The 20856-nt window shown below is 45.5% G+C and overlaps 1 protein-coding gene across 5 annotated transcripts in view; it reads right to left on the reverse strand.

Annotated features, from left to right (window-relative positions):
• Window positions 1–707: 707 nt before the first annotated feature.
• The window catches only part of LOC136428379 (zinc finger protein 608-like), a 47803-nt gene continuing 27654 nt past the window's right edge, over window positions 708–20856 (reverse strand). For 3 of the 5 annotated variants that reach the window (XM_066417831.1, XM_066417832.1, XM_066417830.1), the window contains 5 exons: window positions 8669–8756; window positions 4282–7199; window positions 3147–4121; window positions 2324–2393; window positions 708–1875 (listed from right to left, as the gene is read on the reverse strand). In XM_066417831.1, the coding sequence (XP_066273928.1) occupies window positions 1869–1875; window positions 2324–2393; window positions 3147–4121; window positions 4282–7199; window positions 8669–8756 (4058 nt within the window). In that variant the 3' untranslated portion in view covers window positions 708–1868. The remainder of the gene's footprint in view (window positions 1876–2323; window positions 2394–3146; window positions 4122–4281; window positions 7200–8668; window positions 8757–20856) is intronic. The other 2 variants (XM_066417834.1, XM_066417833.1) reach the window with 2 other exon arrangements.

Genomic DNA, 20856 nt, shown 5'->3' on the forward strand with positions numbered 1-20856 from the left:
GTCGTGCGAATGTGTGGTTTAACAGAATCATTACAAGGCTTTACGGGTTTTATTTCTCGCTCCCCGGGGGAAGATTGGCACGAATTACTCCCAGAATGAATGATTTCAGCAGTCGCCAGTCTGCAGGAGTCTCAACGTTACGACGACGCTAATGCAATTCTAGCTAATGCAGACTTTCCACTCTATCCTTCATTATCATCAGAGTGCCTTTCGCGAGTGAACCCTTTGCCTCAGTCACAAGTTCATCCTGCTAAACTCTGGCGTGCTGTTATTCAAAATTAACCTTAGAACTTCTTCATACCGCACTCCCCTGGAACAACGAATATGTCAATACTGTAATATAGATAGAATAGAAGATGAGCACCATTTTGTAATAGAATGAGAGAACGGAGCTTCATACAACCTATGTTCCCCTACTTTATACACCCATGCAATATAAACAAATCTATATTTCTGATGAGTTTAGACAAACCAATGATTATGAACCATATCTGATCTTTCATTTTTGTCATTACGAAGAAGCGAGAAGTTGAATCCATTTAGTTTATAATTCTAGTAATTTGACAATGTATGGATGAATCTGTATACTATTCTTTTGTTATGACATGTAATTAACCCAGCGGGTATATGTGTACAATAAAGGTCTTCATGCATTCATATCTGTCAGGAACTCACAACGGTATTACGCACAAAACACAACAAAGGCGTTACACAAAACTAATTTATTACGTCGAACCTCCATGCAACACTCCAATGCAACCACTTCAACTCCTATGATACACTGCTTCTGTAAGAAGACAATAGTAGTTCTAATTTTTGCTGCGAACAAACGTCACGGACACATTGAACGGGAGGTCTCGTGCAAGGGTCTCGGTAAGTCTGCCATATAGTATAGTAGCGCCACATTTAGCGATCACTTCTACATTCACTGCGTTCTGAGCGGTAGTCGATGACGCAAGTAACATCTGCGAATATTTACATACATACATACATACATACATACATACATACATACATGTACATTAACAAGACCAAATCTAACTGCACAGCAGTCAGTTAATACCCCTCCAAACACCACAATACAAACATACACAACAGATGCTTATTATGTACATGGCATTTCTGGTTGGTATATAACGTTAGTCTATTATCTTGTTCTACTTTTTCCGACTTGTTTCGTACATAGTTCTGATTATTCAGATACATCACTACGAGTAGGCATCCATCGTAAGTCTGGTTAAACAAACGGCAACGTTCTCATTTACATCGCTGGAGGCTTTTCAGATTGAAACCAAAACGCAGCGTGACCGTAAAACTGAGTCGTAATAGAACGTCATATGGCACTATGTGGACCCAATACCCATCACATTTTACAACTCCTCTCAACTGTCTAATTATGCCAACACGATAAATGAATATTTATTGCAGAGAGACAGAAAATTGTCACTAGAGCAGAGGTGGATAAAGCTGTATAATCTGTGACATTTAAGTTGACAACATCAGCTGCAAGTGTACGGTTGAATATGTACTGGGGACAGCCGCGACCTTGCCGAGGTAGCCAAGGTTATCCCACATCGCAGCGGTTTCACATCAACGTTTATAGCGCCAAGTTTACTTTTCTATCACTGCTTTTTGGTCGTCCTCTACTAGCTACTTGACATCCTCCGTGGCTAGCGAGTCTTTTAGAATTCTCCACACACATGAGAGGTGCGGCGAGAAATAAGAGCGTCTTCCACGCAGTGCGGGCAGGTCATGCATACAGCGACTGAAGTCGATGTTATCAAATGGCGCTTGCAATGTGATCTGCATTCAGAAGTCTCCCCACAGCTTCTGAAGGTACTGGAGTGATGTTGAACTCTCCGCACGCTCTACTCCCTGTAAGGAGGTACAAATGACAAGAAGGTCAACTCAGTATGACTGCAGGGAGGCAGAGGATGCAGAAAATGGAAAAATCGATAATTTCCCCTATCATTTAGTAATGGGATCAGCCTTTACTCAGGCGAGGTCACCTCACACTAACATGTAATCTAATCAAGGAAGATTCAGTTTTCGGTGGTCGCGGAGGATGAGATTCGGTAATAACATTATACTCATTGCATGCAGCCTTGCAAGAGAAATGTCTCCCCATCAGTAGCAAAGCGACTGCATAATTTCTGTGCTACCTAAAAGAATGTGAATCCGGCCGTAGAAGGCTACAGAGAAGATAGCATGGGCGACATCGTTGTAAAAATTGTATGGACGTTCGCATTGGCGCATCATATTGGATATCATCAGCCTTTAAACTGATCACCCGTAGCGTCATGATGGAGTACAGTAGACATACCGACGTGGTGTGAAGGATGCCATGGGAGAGTGAACCACGCCTGGCGACTGTTGACCAGACAGGACGGCTGCTGAAAGATGAAGGCGCCGGTTAGATCTACAAGTCAAAACATTGATAGATATCTGTGTGGTACGTAGATTTCCAGTGCGTGTGTGGAGACGTTAAAGATGAAGGATTATCCAGACGTAACTTTCCCCACGATATCGTTTTTCAGTGGGAAAGCGGCATACTGCCTAGGATTCAGTCGTAAAGATAAGTAAAATGGTAAAGCGACTGCTCTTCTACTTATGCGAAGAGTAACGCTTTTTCATGGATGATAGTGCAATGGCTTTAACGCTTGCAAAGAGAAAAAGCTATCAAATACAAACTGATTTTGTAACTGTAATGACCAATATCAATCACTGATGAATCCAGATATTATTACGTTTGATCTCACATTTAACGACCCCATCTTCGTCGTTTGGTACTCCACAGATTTTAGAAAGGCAAACAATCGATTAATTTGGCTATGATCTGTAGAAGGTATGCAATGAAATTGAATAATCGTTACACTACGGACATTGATGACGACATAATCATTAATGATACAATTCTACTCATACTTTCTACGCCTGTTGAATGAGGGATGTGTTTTAATAGTATGCTTTTTTTAGCACAACCACCTGTTTTACAGACAGGGGTACTGGTGTAAGTTCTTTTCTTATTTCGTTAATTTCGCCATCTCCCACAAATATGAAATATGAACTTTTCAACTTTGCAATTATGATATGTGCATCTAAACCGATGATCTCTATATCAAATCAGCTCGCGAGTCTGTACTCACCATTATACGGGTCATATTGTCCGACCACAGGGAAGCCCACCCCGATGTGTGTGTGGTGGTGGGTGTGTACGTGGTGCTGTGGAGTGGTGCCCTTACGGTCGGCTTTCTCCCCCGACTCGGCCGCTGGCTTCTCCGAGGAACTTTCCTTTGGGGCCGGTGACGGTGGCGACTTCTGCTTGGCTGAAGGTTCTTCCTTTTCCTTCCTCGGAGATGGCTGCTGGGGGTAGTGTGAAATGGTGTGCGTCTTCTTCGGCGGGGCCTGTTTGTCAGGCGAGTCCGTACCTTTCCCCGGGGCCGGGGACATGGTGGGAGGCCGGTCGTTTGCGTTGGTAGACTGACCTTTGTATGACGAGCCGAGGACTTGTTGCGGTGAACCTGCCGGGTCTCCTTGGTACCGGAACTGTGGATGGACATACGGAGCACCTGCATAGCCTATGGGGTACATTCCTCTGTAGGCCGGGTCCAGGTGCATAGCAGCATACGGGTGCATGTAGGAATACTGCGACATGTAAGGGTATGGGACCTGTCGTGCAGAGGACGAACTGTCTCTTCTACCATCTTGGCTTTTCCTGTCATTCGAATCTCGACCTTCCTTCAGACGACGTTCAAGATGTTTGGCAGAATGCTCAGTTTCCTTTGAGTCTTCCTTGGACAACAAACCCGGACTCTTCTTGCTTGGCGTGGACGATCTACTACTCTGTCCGGAACTGGGTTCATTTACTTTAGCGGGTTGTTTCTCCGACTCCTTCCGGCTGCCTCCGCCGTCAGAGTGCCGCTGCTTCTGGTCGGTCCGCGGACTGTGGTTCTGCCGCGGCTGCGGATCGAGTCTGCTCTGCGAGTGTTCAGCTTTGATCTGCCGGCGCCGCTCGTCCTCCATTTTGTGCTGCTCGGCCACGCGCTGCTGGTACAGGTAGTACTGCCGCATCTCCTCCTGCTGCTGAGCGTACAGGATCCTGGGATCGAAGCCCATGGCTGCTGTACAGAGAAAAGGGCATAGGAACAAGTCGGCACACTTCAAACAAGCAAAAATGAAAATATAAAACCAAATATAAAACCTGCAAACGGTTCTAAAAAGCGTGTTCCAAAAAAATGATACTTCATTCAACGTGACGTACATGACGTTTGGTATGGTTACCTTGTGAGGATGATGATGATGGTGATGACGATGATGATGACGTCCTACGGGGACCTGACTCTAGCTGTGCCTTTAACGCAATGCTCTCTCTCATGATCTGGTGGTTCTCACTCTGCTTGGCTTTCAGACTGTCCGTGTCGTCAGCACGTTTTAGCGGGGGCGGCTGGGAGGGATAAGAAGCGGAACTGCTAGCTGGGGAAGATTCTCCATCTTTTGAGTCCTCCTTAGCTCTGGCGTCTTTAATAGGCTCTAGCTGAGGTGGGTGAGAGACATCCATGTGGTCAGAGTCCTTCCCCTCTACCTTCTCTTCACCACGAAAGTCAGAACTACCCTTCAACCCTTCTGAGTTCTCTTTATCTTTTATCTTCCAATCTTGGTCGGACCTGAATCTTGACTGTTGTTCTTCCATGAGTTTTTCATATTGTTGCCTGTACTGCGGATCGGCGGCCGTTAGGTAATTATGATAGGCTGGGTCGATGCGGTAACCGTGGTAGGCAAGGTACTGATAATGAGGATACTGTGCATAGCCCGGATGTTGTGATTGTCGTTGTTGTTGTTGTTGTTGAGGAGACTGTCGTAGCTTCTCCTGCTTATCAGGTGGTGTCGTCGACTCTCGAGAGGAGGCCGAACTGGGCCTTGATTTCTTGTGGTCTGGCTCCTGTCTTCTTGAAGGCATGTCAGTATCGGTACAACCATCGGATTCTCTTTTTAACGGATTGTGTAAGGACGCAGTGGCACTGGTTGCAGTGTGAGATGCTCTGATAGAAGCGTAGTGAGATTGAAAACCTGACGACATTTCACTGTCATCGTCGGTCTTGACGGAGGTTTGATTGGTAGGCTCCCTCTCTTCTACTCTACGAGAGCTCTTGGACCTTCCACCGGATCTGTTTGGATCGTTTCCCTCATCAGATATGTCCGAGTAGGCAGGACTACCACTCTCTGACCGCGACGCCTCAAGTTGTTGTACTAGCGGCGTCTGATTGGGCGTTGCACCGCTAGATGAGGATGAATACGAGAACTTATTATTGTCAAACGTCCTTACGGTGGAGGGGATGTTGGTTCCTTGAGCATCACGTAACAAAACGGAACTTATGACGTCAGTTAAAGTAGTGTGGCCGTTCGGAGAGTTCGAAAGGGGCAGACCAAATTTGTCCACCTTCTGGGGAGCTATGTTATGATTACTTTTACTAGACGATTTTTCTTCGGAGTGCTCTGTTGATAGGTTACAGGGTGCATCACTAGCTTTTGATCCCTTGGTGTCTTCTTTGCTCTTCAACTCCTTTGAAAGTCTGTCTTTCTCCTTGTCTTTATTCTTATCCTTACTTCGTTTTTTCTGCTTGTGCTTCTTCTCCTTGAAGCTGGGAACAGATATGGTTTGAGGCGGCGGTTCTCCCATGATGGTCGGTTTGGGCTGGATTGGTTTGAGAGCGGATGTGGAAGGTGTTTTGGGTGTTGTGGAGATGGCTTGTATACCTGAAGCGGCCACGTTTGAAGAAGAGAACGATGGGATGGCTATCAGGTGGGGGACGGCTGGCGCGGGAGCGATAGGCCGCGCCGCTTTGGTCTTGCCGGTGGTTCTCTCGCTCTTAGACGACCCCGCGCCACCGGGCGATCTCTTTGATTTTTCTTTGTCGTTACCCATCTTGGCTTTTTCCGCCGCAAACCCGGTAACATCTCTTTCCGTGTGCGCCGTGGTGCTTTGTATCACCGACGTTTGCTGTGCCATGAGCTGCTGCTGCTGGGGAAGCTGGAACACGTTGACGTTTGGGGGCGCAGTTGGTGACCCGACGCTGGCAGCATCTTTCCCGTCCAGAGAGTTTAGATTCGCACCTGGAATCCCTCTTGGATCCGAATGTCTATTGAGTATCGCTCCTGGGCGAGCGGAGTGTGCTCCAATGAAGGATAACGCATCTGCGCCGTGCTGAAAGCCGTTTTGCACACCGTGATGCTGGTCCATCTTAGACTTCTCCCGTCCGTCCTGTCCACCGGAGTTGTTCCGGCCCTGGCTGCGAGGACCTCTTCCTCTGGCAAAGAAGTCAAACTTTCCCTTCCCCGACGAAGCAGCTGTTTTAGCTGTTGGCTTCTCAGTAGGAAAACTAACTCCTGGAAAGTCGTATTCACTGGCTGCTTCAGCCTTGATCTTTAACAAGCTCTCCGATTCCTTCAGCTGTATGTTATCTTGTTCTTTCCTCTTCAGACTGTCGAGCTTTTCTAAGCTGTCCAGGACTTTGTTGGGCATTTCGTCTTCCCTCTTGGTCAGATCAGTCGGCCCTATGTTCTGCCTCTCTCTGTCTGCAAGTTCTCTGAGTTTATCTGGAATGGCTACCATGCACTGCTGTAAGAGTTTCTCTTCCTTAATCAAAGAGCTCAGAGCGGATGGAGCCGTGGCAGTTGTAGCGTTCTCCTTGCGGTTTTCAGGTGCCGCCTTCGTGTTCTCAAGATGAGCGTGTGCTTGGTGATATCTCAAGCCGTTGATGTGTTTGTACTTCTTGTTACAGTTCACGTGAGGACACTCTATCAGGGCAGGTGTGGGCCCCTCGCCTTGCGGGGTAGGGGTACTCCGTGAGTTTGCCCTCATCCGCTTTGCAGGCTTGACTTCGTCCGTGCTCGAGACGGACTCCCCGTCCGTAGACGACTTGGCCTTACGCTTTGTACCCGGTGGCGTGTCTGGCTTTCCGTCGTCGTCCTTCGTGGAGGGTTTGTTGCTCCCCTTCCGCCCAGTCTTCCCCGAGCCGTTGCTGCCATTCCCGTTGTTGTTGTTGCGCAGCTTGCTGTGGATGGAGGAGCGCGTCTCGGTGAAGTTGCTCATGTCCTCACCGGACGTGTTGTTGTTACGGGCACGTTTCCCACGGCTAGTCTTGGCTGGAGGTGGCGGCGGCGGTTTGGTTTCGATATCACTCGTGGGAGACTCGCTAAACCTGCAGAAACAAGAAAGATTTAAGCATGCAGAATAAAAAAAACCATGTGCTTTATTCACACCGACGTTTCGGTGACTTTCTGCCACCTTCCCCAGGGCAATACTGACGGGTTCACATTGCACTGCAGCTATAGGTGTCGCTGATTACAGATGCTGTCCCAAATGTAATTTATTCACATATTTTCATCGGTGACTTACCAACCTGATGAAACTATTCATGGACTTAAGCATGCACTGGGCAAACTTTGTTGGGCAAGATTACGACATGTGAAGAAAGAAATGTCGAGATCACTCATCTACAAAAAAAGAAATCAAACCTAACAGCAGTAATGAATATAGAAGCTTGCAGTAGATGAAGTTGCATTGTTCTGTGTTCACTGTCTGTCAAGGTATGCATTCTATCACCTCCAATCATCCTTTGGGCATGAAGTTGCTTGAAACATTATCATTATCGCATTAATATTTGGTCTACCGAAACGTTTTGCTGTATATTTCACTATATTGCTGGCATGCTCAACTGATAACATGTTAGTTTCCTACAGAGCGTGTCCTACGGAGATCTATCTAAGATTTGGCGCGACGTTTTTCTTTCTCGTGCATCATTTCACCGGAAAGATCTGTGATTATTCAATGGCTAGGTAGCGGATTCGTTGTGCTCAAGGACCTATCCAATATCCTTCATCCCGGCTGTAATTTCTTTCCTCCCACAACTGACTTATCGTCTGAAAAATAGGCACATATATTACACAACCGGCCAGAATTACTCCACGGTGTGTTTTGAAGCGCTGCAACACTAAGCACATTTTAAGTAGCCAAGATACCTTAACGCTTTGATTATAGCGCTCTGCTGGCGATAAAGAGAAAATCCTACTTAGGAGTAAAAGGCAGCTTGTGACAGGCAATCTACGGTTACATTACATACGTGACCGGCATGATAATCAGTCATTCTCCCTCTAATACTGACTGGCTTCTGTGAGGTTACCGATCGCCCACGTTATAACGACGCCAGTTCAACGCCATAGCTATATCGTTAGAGATACGAAATTAGATTCCCGGATTTTCTCTACTTGAGTAGAATCCTTGGCTGCGCCTGATCCTTATCTTGACAGACCCATGCAACATCCTCCATCCCCGCCATCATGATTGCTATCCAAGCCCTACGCACAGGCCAATCGATAACTAAATTGAACTCCTCTATAGGATTTACGGTTTGGGCGAACGTGACCAGTTATCATCGTGTTTTGGGGCAAAACTCTGTAGACTACATTTGTATTGGCGGTAAAGTTTCAGTTATCTTTGACCTGAAACCGTTTGTTTGTTTCCAGTTATGTTTGTCTGACGTCTGTGTGTTTTTACAATGATAACTCAAGAAGTGAAAGCTCAAGAAGTGATGACTAGTACACAATAATTGCTGACAACTCAAGTGTTGGTTAGGAGAACTTCAGTGACGAGTAGTGGTAACAAACTCACCTGGGTGGAGCCCAGTCATGTTTACTACAGTCCAGCAGGGTTCCCACATATGTCTTATTACGCCAGGTAACGTTCACCACCAGAACACCTGTCGGGGAAAACAGAGAGATAGTTAAAACACAGCTAACTCATCTGAAGTACAGCCAGTAGGTACCCATCTTAGTAATGAGACTGTTGCAGTTCCTTTTAACGTGCTCAAGGCACCTCCTGTCGATCACGGGACCCCAATTTTACGTCCCTTCCAAAATACGAATGCAGCTCAAACCAGGATGCCCTTCCCCGGTTTCGAACCGGGCTCTCAAAGTTACCTACTAGAACCAGGAGATCAACAGTCAGGCTGGTGCCAATTGAGCTACAGTAATATCCCTAAGCCTCAACAATCCCTACAGCAAACATTAAGTAAAAAAATGTTGTGATGCCCCTTTGACAACATGTTGAACCTTGAACCAAAGTAACTGTTTGCTGGTCTTTTTCTTTACATCTTTTTTCTACATCAACTTTAACGTTGTAACCATGATATAGAAGGTTTTAACTCATCTTAGAGCACGAGGATGATAAACTATGATCACTTGTCAACTGTACATACTTACATGTAAATCATGATATAGAAATGCTTGCAAAATCCGATAGTGATCAGCGATACCCGAAAGGTCGCTTATCAAAATGTCGTAGACACGGTGATGTTTTGTATGTGATCATAGATCCACGGATTATCATTTCCATCATATCTGAAATCATCCTGCACCTCATTCAGGCGGGACAAAATTAAACATTCTGCATTAAAAGACAACAAGAATGTCCCTGTGGTACAACTGGTAGCAGCATCACAATCAGTTGGTAACGGTTCAAGCCTCGGAGCCTCGGTACATCTCGGTTGGAGCTGCACCGTCTTTCGGAAGGGACGTCAAATGGGGGTCCTGCGTTCGTAGAGGTGCCTCGAGCACGTTAAAGGGGAATGGCTAGCAACCCCTCCCTGAACAATATACCCTGCTACTGAAACAGCAAGGAAACTTGCTTCTTGTTGTTTCACTAGGCACTACAATAGTCTGAACGAACGAGCGATAAAAAGATAACAGTCTTCACTGCCTGAATGTTCCATGACGAGTCCTCCCCATGAATGCCGTAACGTTGTTCTGTTTGATGTCCCCCTCTGCCACTGTTCCAGGTCACCCCGGGGACACCCAGCCGACAGAAACATCTCTACTAAAACCTGAAGGTCAACGGAACATAACGACTTCCTCGTTTCCTAACGTCCGCTTCGCACCGTCTGGGTAACGAACCTCTCACGTTAGAGGTCAGGCCATCCCGGACCATAGGGCAAATTACAGCGATGATTTGGCGGCACCGGCTTTTAGTGGCCGCCCCTGTCAGGCATGGGTGAGCGCGCGGCCACTAGAAATAAAGGGTTATGTTCTACACGGGCCCGATTTACGGCAACAGAGGGGACAAATTTGACACAGGAGGAGGGAACGGTTACAGCGGTTATAGAAGTTTAAAGAAAAGGACGATCGATTTTGAAGCATCAACTGAGTTGCTCTAGACAGGATCTCACTCATTAGGACGCTACACGTATCATATCCATATCAGCCCAGAATCTTTGAACATACAAAGAATGTATGTTGATATTTGCATATCGATCTTTTCTTCATTGAACCGCTCGGTATGCAAAAGCCAAACAGTGTTGTAAGCTAGGCGGGACAAAGTACCCTAGGCCTCCTGAGCATAAACGCAGCTGTTACTGGTATGCATTTGTAATGATTCTGATTCTCCTCTTTGTAGAACATCAGTTGCCTTTAATTTCACGAGAGAGCCGTGGTACCAAAGATGTAACATTCTGAGGCCACGAGAGAGAACAGACATCCCAAACCATTTATTGATTAGATTTAGCACGACAATCGCAGCAGACGCCGTTTTAATGCCAATTTTATGTCCAGGCTACCGGCTGAGCTGGCTAATGGCACATGATTCCCGTCAGTCGCGTTGGCGGGTAATCATTCTCCCAGCTATCGACCTCTTTCCTGCCCGCTGGAAAGTGTAAGGGATGGCCGTATGTTTATCTAGCAGCGCTGGTACATAGGTCTGACGGAAACGATACGATTCCCTTCAGTCCTTGGGTTATAATGTGCGCGCAAACACCCCACCGCCTCTCACGACCCACTCCTGCCAGAACTATTTATGTCTACATCTCCGGAGCTCGCCGTAAAAACGCCGCTTGGGCCGCCCGGCGGTGGCGTGATTTGCACGTTAACTGGAATATTTAAAGAGCGGTGTGACCCTTGTGACCCTGGGATAGGGGGCGACCGGCTGGGATTAGGTAAATGGCAGTGAAGATCTATTTTCGGTCCATGACACTTTATGATGCTTCCTTCCTTATGCAACGGTAGAGCAGTCGACATGACGTTATGGTCGTGACTTACGTTTCCAGACCTATCTTGTGACTGAAGCGGTGCTAAAGCACGAAGACAATGTTCTGAGTTGAGCTGTATCAGCGCCGTGGCGCCTGGAGTTGCCGTGTACGTGTGAGGACTACTAACGGTATAGTCCTTGTCCAGGAGCGCTAATCGCCATACATGTACAGTCGCCATGCCGGCCGCTCGATTACAAACACAAAAGTCTCATTTTCAGAAATAACATTCACAAGACAAAGACTATTAAATGTATTATATTTTCTTGGCCTGACACGGTGTTTAGATGTCTCTTTGTGCTTCCGAGCGATTGTTCTCAGTGGACCGGGAAAAATCCGACCCTGCTAGAATGGCGAATATCTAGTATTGTGAAACTTGGATACGCCAGAATTGATCTTGCGGCGGACGGAAGGTCACTTCTAGCCTGATACTTAGATATGGGAACGGCTCGACCAGCCTGAAATGGCTATCAGAAACGGTTACGCCTGCTGAAATCCCGACCATGGCATATAATTAGTTTCTCAGAACAAACTGATTTGCATGTGTCTGTCTTCAAAATTACCTTGACACAATGTGTTCCATTTTTAGATAAAAAGACGGTTAGATCCAGTCACAGCCCTGTAGTTTTCTTCCCTCCGTGCCGCCAGCACGTATCTTTATCCCCGATGACTGGGGTTTGGTTGTAACAGCGCCTATTGATTCCTATGTCTCGCCTGGTAGGCACTGTGGGTCGATTACTTGTTGCCAGTAGATGATGTACCAAAACCTCATCAAATCCGCCAAATTAGTCATCGGCCCACAACCGCCTGCAGACATCTCCGGGCAGACAGGCTGGCTGGCGCGGCCTCGCGTCCAGGATCGCGCGGGAAATCCCTACAACAGGGATGGGAAAACTGAAAAGGGCACGCGTTTCGCATGTTGATACGACTGGATATGCTGGATCTGGGGGAAGCGGTCCGGAGTCCGGCCACGTCATTGAAATGCGTGCACAGTTTCATGAAATATCAAATCAAAAGCGAAAGGTGCAAAGTAGATAAGGCTGCCTTAACACATAGACGTCACCATGACACAAACGCACCCCTTGTTGTAGTGATTAGATCTTAAAGCAAGCCCAATCAAAAGAATGCGCACGACTTGAGCTGGGTTCGTGACGACGTACGCACGACCTTTAGTTCTTATCAGTTTTAAGCTTTATTTCAACCCGCTTTTTCAAAGCCTGGATGTCGACATGTAACTGAACCAGCACAGGACGAAAGGCTCCGTTACCCCCCCGTTCACCTTTCCCTATCAAGATAGATGGACAATATCCCTAAGTCATTGATTAAACTTTCCACATCGTAGGCGCTCATTACGGCACACGCCGTGACATGTGGCTGGATTTCCGGCTACTTGGTCCCTGGAGACACGAACGAGACATTGACACCATTATCGGATCAGCGGCGCAACGAGCAGTCTGCTTTTCGGATCAGTAATCATCTTATTGGGCAGTTAACCGCCGGGGTTGAAACTTAGGCGCGGCGTCAGGACGGGGCACCATCAGTCAACGCGCACGTAGCTAGTCTCGTTAATCGATAGTAAAGATTGAAATATGATCGTTCGTCTCAACAATGAAGAAAAACGGCATGCAGATCGATAGAACTCAAATCACCCCGTTGTGCTGAATCGACATTTCTATGGTGAACGCACACATGGCACGTGGAGCACGTATGAAGGTCTTGAAATGAAAAGGTTATTCTTTTAGACTTCCCTGTGTAACACGGCAGCAGTGAATCACGGTATCAGCCTGGATAGAAAGTCTGTATATCACTAGTCTGGGTGTGCTACGAAAATACAGCTTTCAGGAACGGCCCGTGGGTCATAACAGCAGCCGCTACTCAAGCCATAAATATCACTGAGTGGACACAGTAATCAGTCCCTCTTGATACGCTGGTGTCCTGTCACCAAACGGTGGATTGTGAGGTATTGGTGGCAGGCAGCGTTATTTAGGGCACCGATCTTTTTATAACTACCAGAATTCTCATCACATGACGTCACGTTTCTCTCACGGTTTCACTGCGCATGCGTTACTTGGACATAGCTACAACATGGGGGCAACTGAGTTGTTGCAAGTTGTCTTTCTGACGAAATTAACTAGTGTCTGAAATAGCGCACTGTATTCTGGGAAACTAGAATATAATGCAGCTTGAGAGTGCAACCTCTCTCACAGAGGCAGTGTGATAATCTTTGTAGAATTTGCAATCTTGTACATTGTAATATCCACTTTCATGGGGACTTGTAGTTTCTTAAAGGAAGCCCAGAATGTCATAATTTTTTCTGTCAATGATGTCTAAGCTATAAAGCATAAATCCAATCTTTTCTAAGGCACCTGCCATCATATGACATATTTTTTACGCCGTGATGACAAAAAAGAGAGGCTATCACAACTAAACTACGCCTCGGGCTATGCTGTTTTCTTTTGGATTGCAGCCCATAATAGGCTACATGTTGAACTACATGGTGAAAACCGTGTAGTAGTTCCCAGTATAGATGACGTAATGGCTTCGTGTGTTCCTTCAGAACGTATCCTACTTGGCCTGACACGGTGACGTCATGGCTTGGCATTGTGGGTAGGGTAACTCGACTGCTAATAACAGGTCCTGATGCTATGCCTTTGGAAAATGCATTTTACACGAATGTCTCAGAGAACGATCAAAGAAATGGTGCATCCTCCTGTGGCTTCATCAAAACTGATGGATATGTCCAATTTCAAGAGGAGGGCACAAAAGGGATCAACAACTGTAAAGACCTTCCTCCTCCCAACGGAAAGACCTGGGGAGGAATGAGATAGTTGTCCTGACAAGGTGTAAGTGGTTGTCAGGTTGTGACTACTTACTTGAAAGGCTCTCCGTTGACAAAGTTTGGTTAAGAGTCTCACTTTAAAAAGCAGTCACATTGTCCTGTCTCTTTTCCGAAATCGTTTTGTTGTTTACTAGAGAGCTCATGACGTACCTTGAGTGATCACGATCACACAATTGTCTTGCAAAATTCAATGACATTGATCAAAACGGATAATAATAGAAATAGTGTTCCGAAAACCACGATGATGTGAAGTAAATGACGCAACTTTAACGTTTCTTTGAACCAACGCCAAAAATTACGGGCGGATTCTGATCTCTGAAGACAAAGCTCAAACGTAAAATCAATCGGACATTGAAAATTCAGCTTCTATGGTCACATGTAGACACATCCACCTCCATCCTGCATCAGTTTACGTTCAGCCGAAATACCGGGAGTGTCTCTATACATCAGCCCCCAACGAATCAATTTTTCATGACGTGTTGCAAATTTGAGTACAAGACAGGCTAATGTTCCGCATATTGGCTACAAATTAATTCCTGGGCTAACATTTCATAAAGCCATCTCTTTTCACCGGTGCATCGATCGGGGCCGGTGCGATTATGGTGTTTTTGGAGGAGGGCCTGTGATCTGGCTGTGTGGCGGTGGTGCACGCGGCATGGGGGGTTTGGTTCACCTCGCGCAGTTGTGGGTCCGATCTAAAGTCAACCATGGGGCCATAGAGTTACTTGCCGCTAATGTATAATCTCCAAGCAGATCTGACGGCAGAGACCGTATCTAACTGGCAAAATGAGTTTTCTCGGTGGCTATGAAAACTCCTTTTGCCAGTTGGATACGGTCTTTGCCACCGTCAGATCTGCTTGGAGATTAGCTAATGTTTGCCCATTTGTGACTGATGATTATTGGCATAGACTTACCAAATATCCAAAACATTCGCACACGAAAAGTGTGCGAAAATCATAGGTAACGTTTGTAACTCATATGAGGTCTTCCTGAATTAGCTTCACCGTAAGGTATCAATATTTCATAGCTTTCATTCCAGCAATTTGTGGGTGTTCAACCTACGTTTTTATGGTTCCCCGTGCCACATTTTACTGATTGAAATCTCGATCCTTTGTGCTCTGCATCCAGTGAGTGTTGACAGCCACTCCATACAGTAGGACGAGGGTCTACACTCGTGCAAGTAGTTCTTTTTGTTGGCGAGCTTTCTTGGCCCTTCTCTTTGACTCGGCAGCAGCTACTCCATGGCAAATTCAAGACGTCAAGCAACTCGAATCCGAGCTGCTCTCCTTTGCCGTGTCCACGACATATGATATTATACGACATATGTGTAACGGGAGCTTTTATCATGTACGTCTTGAGCAGGTTGTTAACATCATTAATATCTTAGATGCCGAGATATGAGAACAACTGAGTAGTTGGAGACGTGCGTCATTAAGGCCCTCAGGATGAAAGCATCGTTTGAAGATGCCACTAGATTGTCAGGATTCGGAGTGGTCTTTGTACGAGCTCAGAGGTGTATGGTTCGTCCGTGAGCTGTTGCCCGTTGGTAAAGTCTGTGATATTTGTAAAATACCAGTGTTTCGCGAGGCTTTGACGGTAAATGCTCGAAGATGTAGATGGAATACTTTGATACATGATTTCAATCTCCAGACAAGTCGTTGGCGATGAATACAAGCTTTTTAGTTTTACTGGCGTGCTTGTTGAGGTTTAGTTGACGTACTAGGATTTGATAACACCACTTTTTTGTCTTTTTCCCACGTTGAGAGGCAGGGGAGGAAAATGTATAGTCAAAACAAAATCTGATCTTCGAAAAAACGTCGTGCCACAGCAACAAGAGATGTGTAGTTTGTATCATTTTGTTTTGACGAGAACTGGGAAGAAACAAACAATAAATTTGCCTCAAAATTTGTGACTTAATATCAACACTAGACTGAAACATAGAAGTTAAAACGTGTGATTTTATCCTTACTCTTTGAAATTCAAAACGGCTGTTGGTTTAATGCCTGCTGCGTTCCCTGCCATTACAACAGGCCGCCAGAGAGGCCTGCCCAAACGACGGTTCAATAGAACCTCATCGTTACCGGAATGTAGATGTCGATTTGTCCCAGCCCCACCCAGGTATCGACTGTTTCTCCACGAAAGCTGTATCAAATCGCCGTGGCACGAAACATGAAATAAAACTTACGTCAGATTATAAAACAAAATGCTTGGTAAAAACAAGCAATCTGCTTTTGTAGACCTACATTATTTTCTGAAGAAAATTGTCCTGTCTGAAACAGTGTAAGGAGCGGCGGTGAACGAAGAATTCCGCGAAAGTCCGTTGATTCATGATATATTTGAAAGTCAGACAATCGATTGAACGAAAGTCAAGGAAGAAGTTCTTTGCAAACAGTGAACATAATGTGGAGTATGCACAAAGCTGTTAGACTTTCCCTCAGGTAATTCTACTTTTTTTTTACTGCAATCTTGGACGATATGTACGTGGATAGTATGCAAAGATACCGACAACTACGTGGATGCTTAAACAGCTTGTCTGTGCTGAGAAGAATGCCGGTGTTCCTTGAGCATATCAAACTGCAACACATTTCATCCACAGCGCGCTCTAAATGAGGTTGAATGGAGTTGGCTAGACGGATAAATGGGTTAATCCCCCAGCAACACGAGCGGTTATAAAGATAACCAATCATGTGATTGTCGTTAACTGGCTCACATTTTTAAATTCTGCAGTTTTTGAGTGATTTATCTCGATAATTGCATAGAAACCATATCTACGTAAAGTACTTAGGGAGGAAACTGCCGCGCATTTCTGGTAGATGTGTGGGCGGGAAATGGGCCATCTATAGGGAGGGCGTCTGTGGAATCATTGATCTTAGCTTAGAGATCCACTGTACGAAATGTAATTTTTTAGAACACATTTAAGCATGCGTTAAGGTTGTGGTTTTTTCCATAAGAGTATGCTTTGCGGATGCTCTGCGTGTGCTTAAAGATCTGATTTCGTGTAGTGATCGAGAAGATCAGACGATATCTATTCAAAATGGCGCCATTGCACTTGATCGCAAATAGACGTTCAGACATCTGATCAGTTCAAATAAAATCAGAACGTAACGGCATGTGAGCTAGAAGAGACGGTAAGGATACAAAATTGACCATATTCTTCTCTCAAAACTGTCATACACACAAGTAGATGTTACACAGGCGGTTGAACAAGGAAGTTTGACAGCAAAGTTGATTAGGATCTTGTAGAAAAAAAGCGGCGCACACTGTACCCTGGGTACAAAGTAACCAGTTCGATTTGCCGGTCGTTACAACCGTAGGCTGTTCACGGTACGTTTTGCCGCCAACACGGCGCCGCGGTATCTCAGGTTTTTCCGTAACGAATTCAAATTATTACGGAGCCTACGTTTAACATCGTGCGTGATTGAAATGGTTTCAAACACTGATGTATTTGCCATCATGCAATAGGGACATTGAGAATATCAACAGCTTGCTCTCAATGAAGTGAATCTAAAATGGACGAAAAATCGACCGAGTTCTAGATACTCGGTAATTTTAAATTTTACAAATGGTCAGACAATCATTAGTTTGGCTATATCCAAGAACAGGATAACACACATGTTATAAAGTCGTCTTACTAACCCTGATTTAGTTAAAACTGTTTCTTGGAGTTGGTCTTCAGAAAGCAATATTCCTTTATTTTGTGGTCTGTAGCTTTAGAACTGGGATCGGTGGAAACCGCCGTGACGGCTTCAGTCTGTGTGCCTTTAATTTCACACATAAACAATTCATCCCGAAGGCCCGGATGTGCATACGGAGAGACCGAGGAGAGAGTGCGCGAGGCTGCCGACCGTCCGTCCGCCCGACATCCCCAGTGAGCAACCCGATCGTTAATTTCCATGCGGAAAATTAACTTGCTCTGCAGTAATCACTGTAGATATTGCGGAGCATAAGGCCGGCCGAACCGCTAGACTCCATCAGAATTTGTAAAAAGGGGGGATACAGAGTATTTACTTTCCCGGGATGGAAGCTCTGTGGGGTCCGCGGGCTGTAGCAAGGCGCGGCGGAGATCGATCTGCCGCACCAGTCACAGGCGCTGTAGGATTAAACTGCTTGGAGGACGGAAAGAAAACCATCAATCTTGTGTACATCCCACTCTATATCAAGCGGCTTTATCTCGTATCATCAGCGTAAACGCGTTGCTCAATGACAGCGCGAGCTCGCCGAAGCAATTAGTCAGAACCTATGGGCATAAAACGTTTGTATGATTGCACTTTAAATCTTGGAACGATAACATCGGGAACAGACCCGTGTCACCCGCTTGGAATAACAAATGTTCGCGCCGGCCCGACGGTTTTAACTCTCTCGGATGTGGCGGCGGAGTGGCCGTCTCCTCTTAAATCATACCTCTGATGGCACTTCAATCATCTCCCGATACGATCGTCGTGAGACAGCTACCCTATCCAAATGTTCCCATAACGCGGCATTACGTTAGTTTTAAGCTGGCCATACATTCCCGCTCCCCGGAGCGCTCTGACAGCAATAGGCGGGCTGAGCTGAGTTATCGCTCACGCAAACACCGCCTCAGCGGACCGATTCCTGCAGTAAAAACCACAGGGGCATTGTAAGCCGGACATTCCGTACGTTTATTTGGCCATGTTGCATACTTTGGAAAATATTCACACGCGTGTAAAATGATGATACACGTCAACTCTATTGAGCACGATGTGCTTGTTAATTCTAACATGAGAATAAAACGACAACAGAAAAATACTGGAAACGTTGAGAAAAAATATACCCAGATCTTCCAACAGCTTTTTCCCCATCTACACCCACTCATGTTTTTAAAAAAAAGTAGAATCCTTCCGGTCTTTCAGAATTTCCCGTTATCTGTCCTATTGTGACGTTACCGACGCACTGCCACTGATTGGATGGTTTGTCGAACAAAAGCGCGAATGAAATATCCTATTTATGTAAAATGACAGAAAATGGGTTGTAAAATAGCTGGAGCGTATATTGCGGAGTGAATACTTCATTTCTCAAGCCATTTCCCAGTGGTTTATTTTATGGTAAACTACTGTACTGCCATCATGTCGAGCTTTTCTTTAAAACCTGCAGTGAAACTACTAACAGTTACATTTTGTTTTCGAATTTACTATCCACTATCCCGTATTTGAAAATTATACCTGCAGAAAATGTAGGGACCCTCCAGTTTCCGACTTAACTTCACATGAATCGATTATTGGTATAATAAAGGCAACAGTTTAACACATGTATTTCAGCTTGTGCTATCACCTGACAATCTGATTCTTCAATGTTTAGAATATAACCCGAGAAAAATGCAAATCTGCATGTTACATACATTTGCCTTGACCTTTTTGTGTTTATATCTACAAATGTAATCAGCCCATTTATATGTACGCCCTTACAAATACGTACCAGTTAAACCAGATATCTGTGCCTATTACTAAATATATATACATCATCAATATGAACTTCCAATCGTTAACCATTGAGTTAACAATGGTAAAAATAAATTGCGTTAACCAGTGTGATCAATCAGTGAAATCCTGCCTGACATCATATTTCACTTTCATGATACCAAATGAAGAAAAAAATCATTACCTTTTTACGTTACCGTATTTTATGTTCCCTTCGGTCTAATAAAGATGAAAAGTGTATAGATCGATAAGAAAACGGCTTTTGTCAAAATACCTTTTAGATGGAAGAAGTGTTTTCCAAGTTTTCAAGGACAACACAGTTGAAGAAGTATCCGGTGTTTAACCATCACCCCCTGACTTTATAGCGCTTCATGTCCGACCAAGACATTTCTTGTAACTGAATCTACTGCTGAAGTTACGGTGTCGACAAGTGGCTTCCATAAAACAGCTGAAACAATGCTCGGGCACTGAGGAGTTGAAGGAATCGAAGGAGAGGGTTTATTCTAACGGTCGTAAGCCAGAACGAAGGCTGACTTCGGCTATGATTTCACACTTCAATATGTGCTGCGGCAACCAGGGCCTCCCGGGGCAATTAGCCGGAATCGATGGAGGCGAGAGAATCGTTTCGCCGGCGCTTTCAATTTGGCGCTGACAGGACCCTAAGGAACGGCAGTCGAGTTGATTGGAGGAGAAAGGAGATGGTATGGTGAAGCACACGGGAACCGGAACGGGCTTTCAAAACCACGGAACGGCACGGACTCAAAATGTGACGGCTTCAGGTGGCCGCCGGAGCGGGAAATCAGAAGAGAGATTCAGCCGACGAATGCAAGATTGGCTCTATAACATTTATGTAGATACATCATGGTTAGCGTAGTTTATTCTAATTGGTGAAGAGGCCTTCGGTTCTTTCTGTCGCCTGCGTACTGCCTCAGTGGCAGGCGATAGTAAGCACGGCGTAGCTCAGCCGGACGGGGCCGATTAGAAGAGCTGACATTGCAATGCTCCTGGGAGCTCGTTCAAATGTCACCACAACACCGTTGTCTCGCTAAGGTTTAACATTTCATCCCCAGGGCCGAACATCCGTACGTCGTAACAACTTAAGATAAACAACATCACATGTAAACGTGTACGACCATGAGACCAAACAGCACTCAAATCAATGCAATCCAATAAACGACTTCAACTTAATTGCTATACACTTTGTATAGACCAAACTGGATGATCAAATGATATGCCGCATGTGCCTGTCCATGAAAGGACACGAAAATGGGCTTCAAAACATTTGAACGGTCGTCGGTGGGCTTAGCACTACCGGATATTGGGATACACGGAAGTGCTCATGAGTTATTGGAGGCGTGTAGTGGAGCGTGACGGCTGATATTTCACCCAAATCTGTGATCCGAGCTCGAGGCGACTACACGGACTGTGACTCCGCCAAGAGGAAAACTCATTGAAATAAAGCCTTGCAGAAATCGCAGGGACACCTGCACAGTAGGATACATGTTTAACG

This window comes from Branchiostoma lanceolatum, chromosome 2 (assembly GCF_035083965.1).
Source record: "Branchiostoma lanceolatum isolate klBraLanc5 chromosome 2, klBraLanc5.hap2, whole genome shotgun sequence".
NCBI lineage: Eukaryota > Metazoa > Chordata > Leptocardii > Amphioxiformes > Branchiostomatidae > Branchiostoma > Branchiostoma lanceolatum.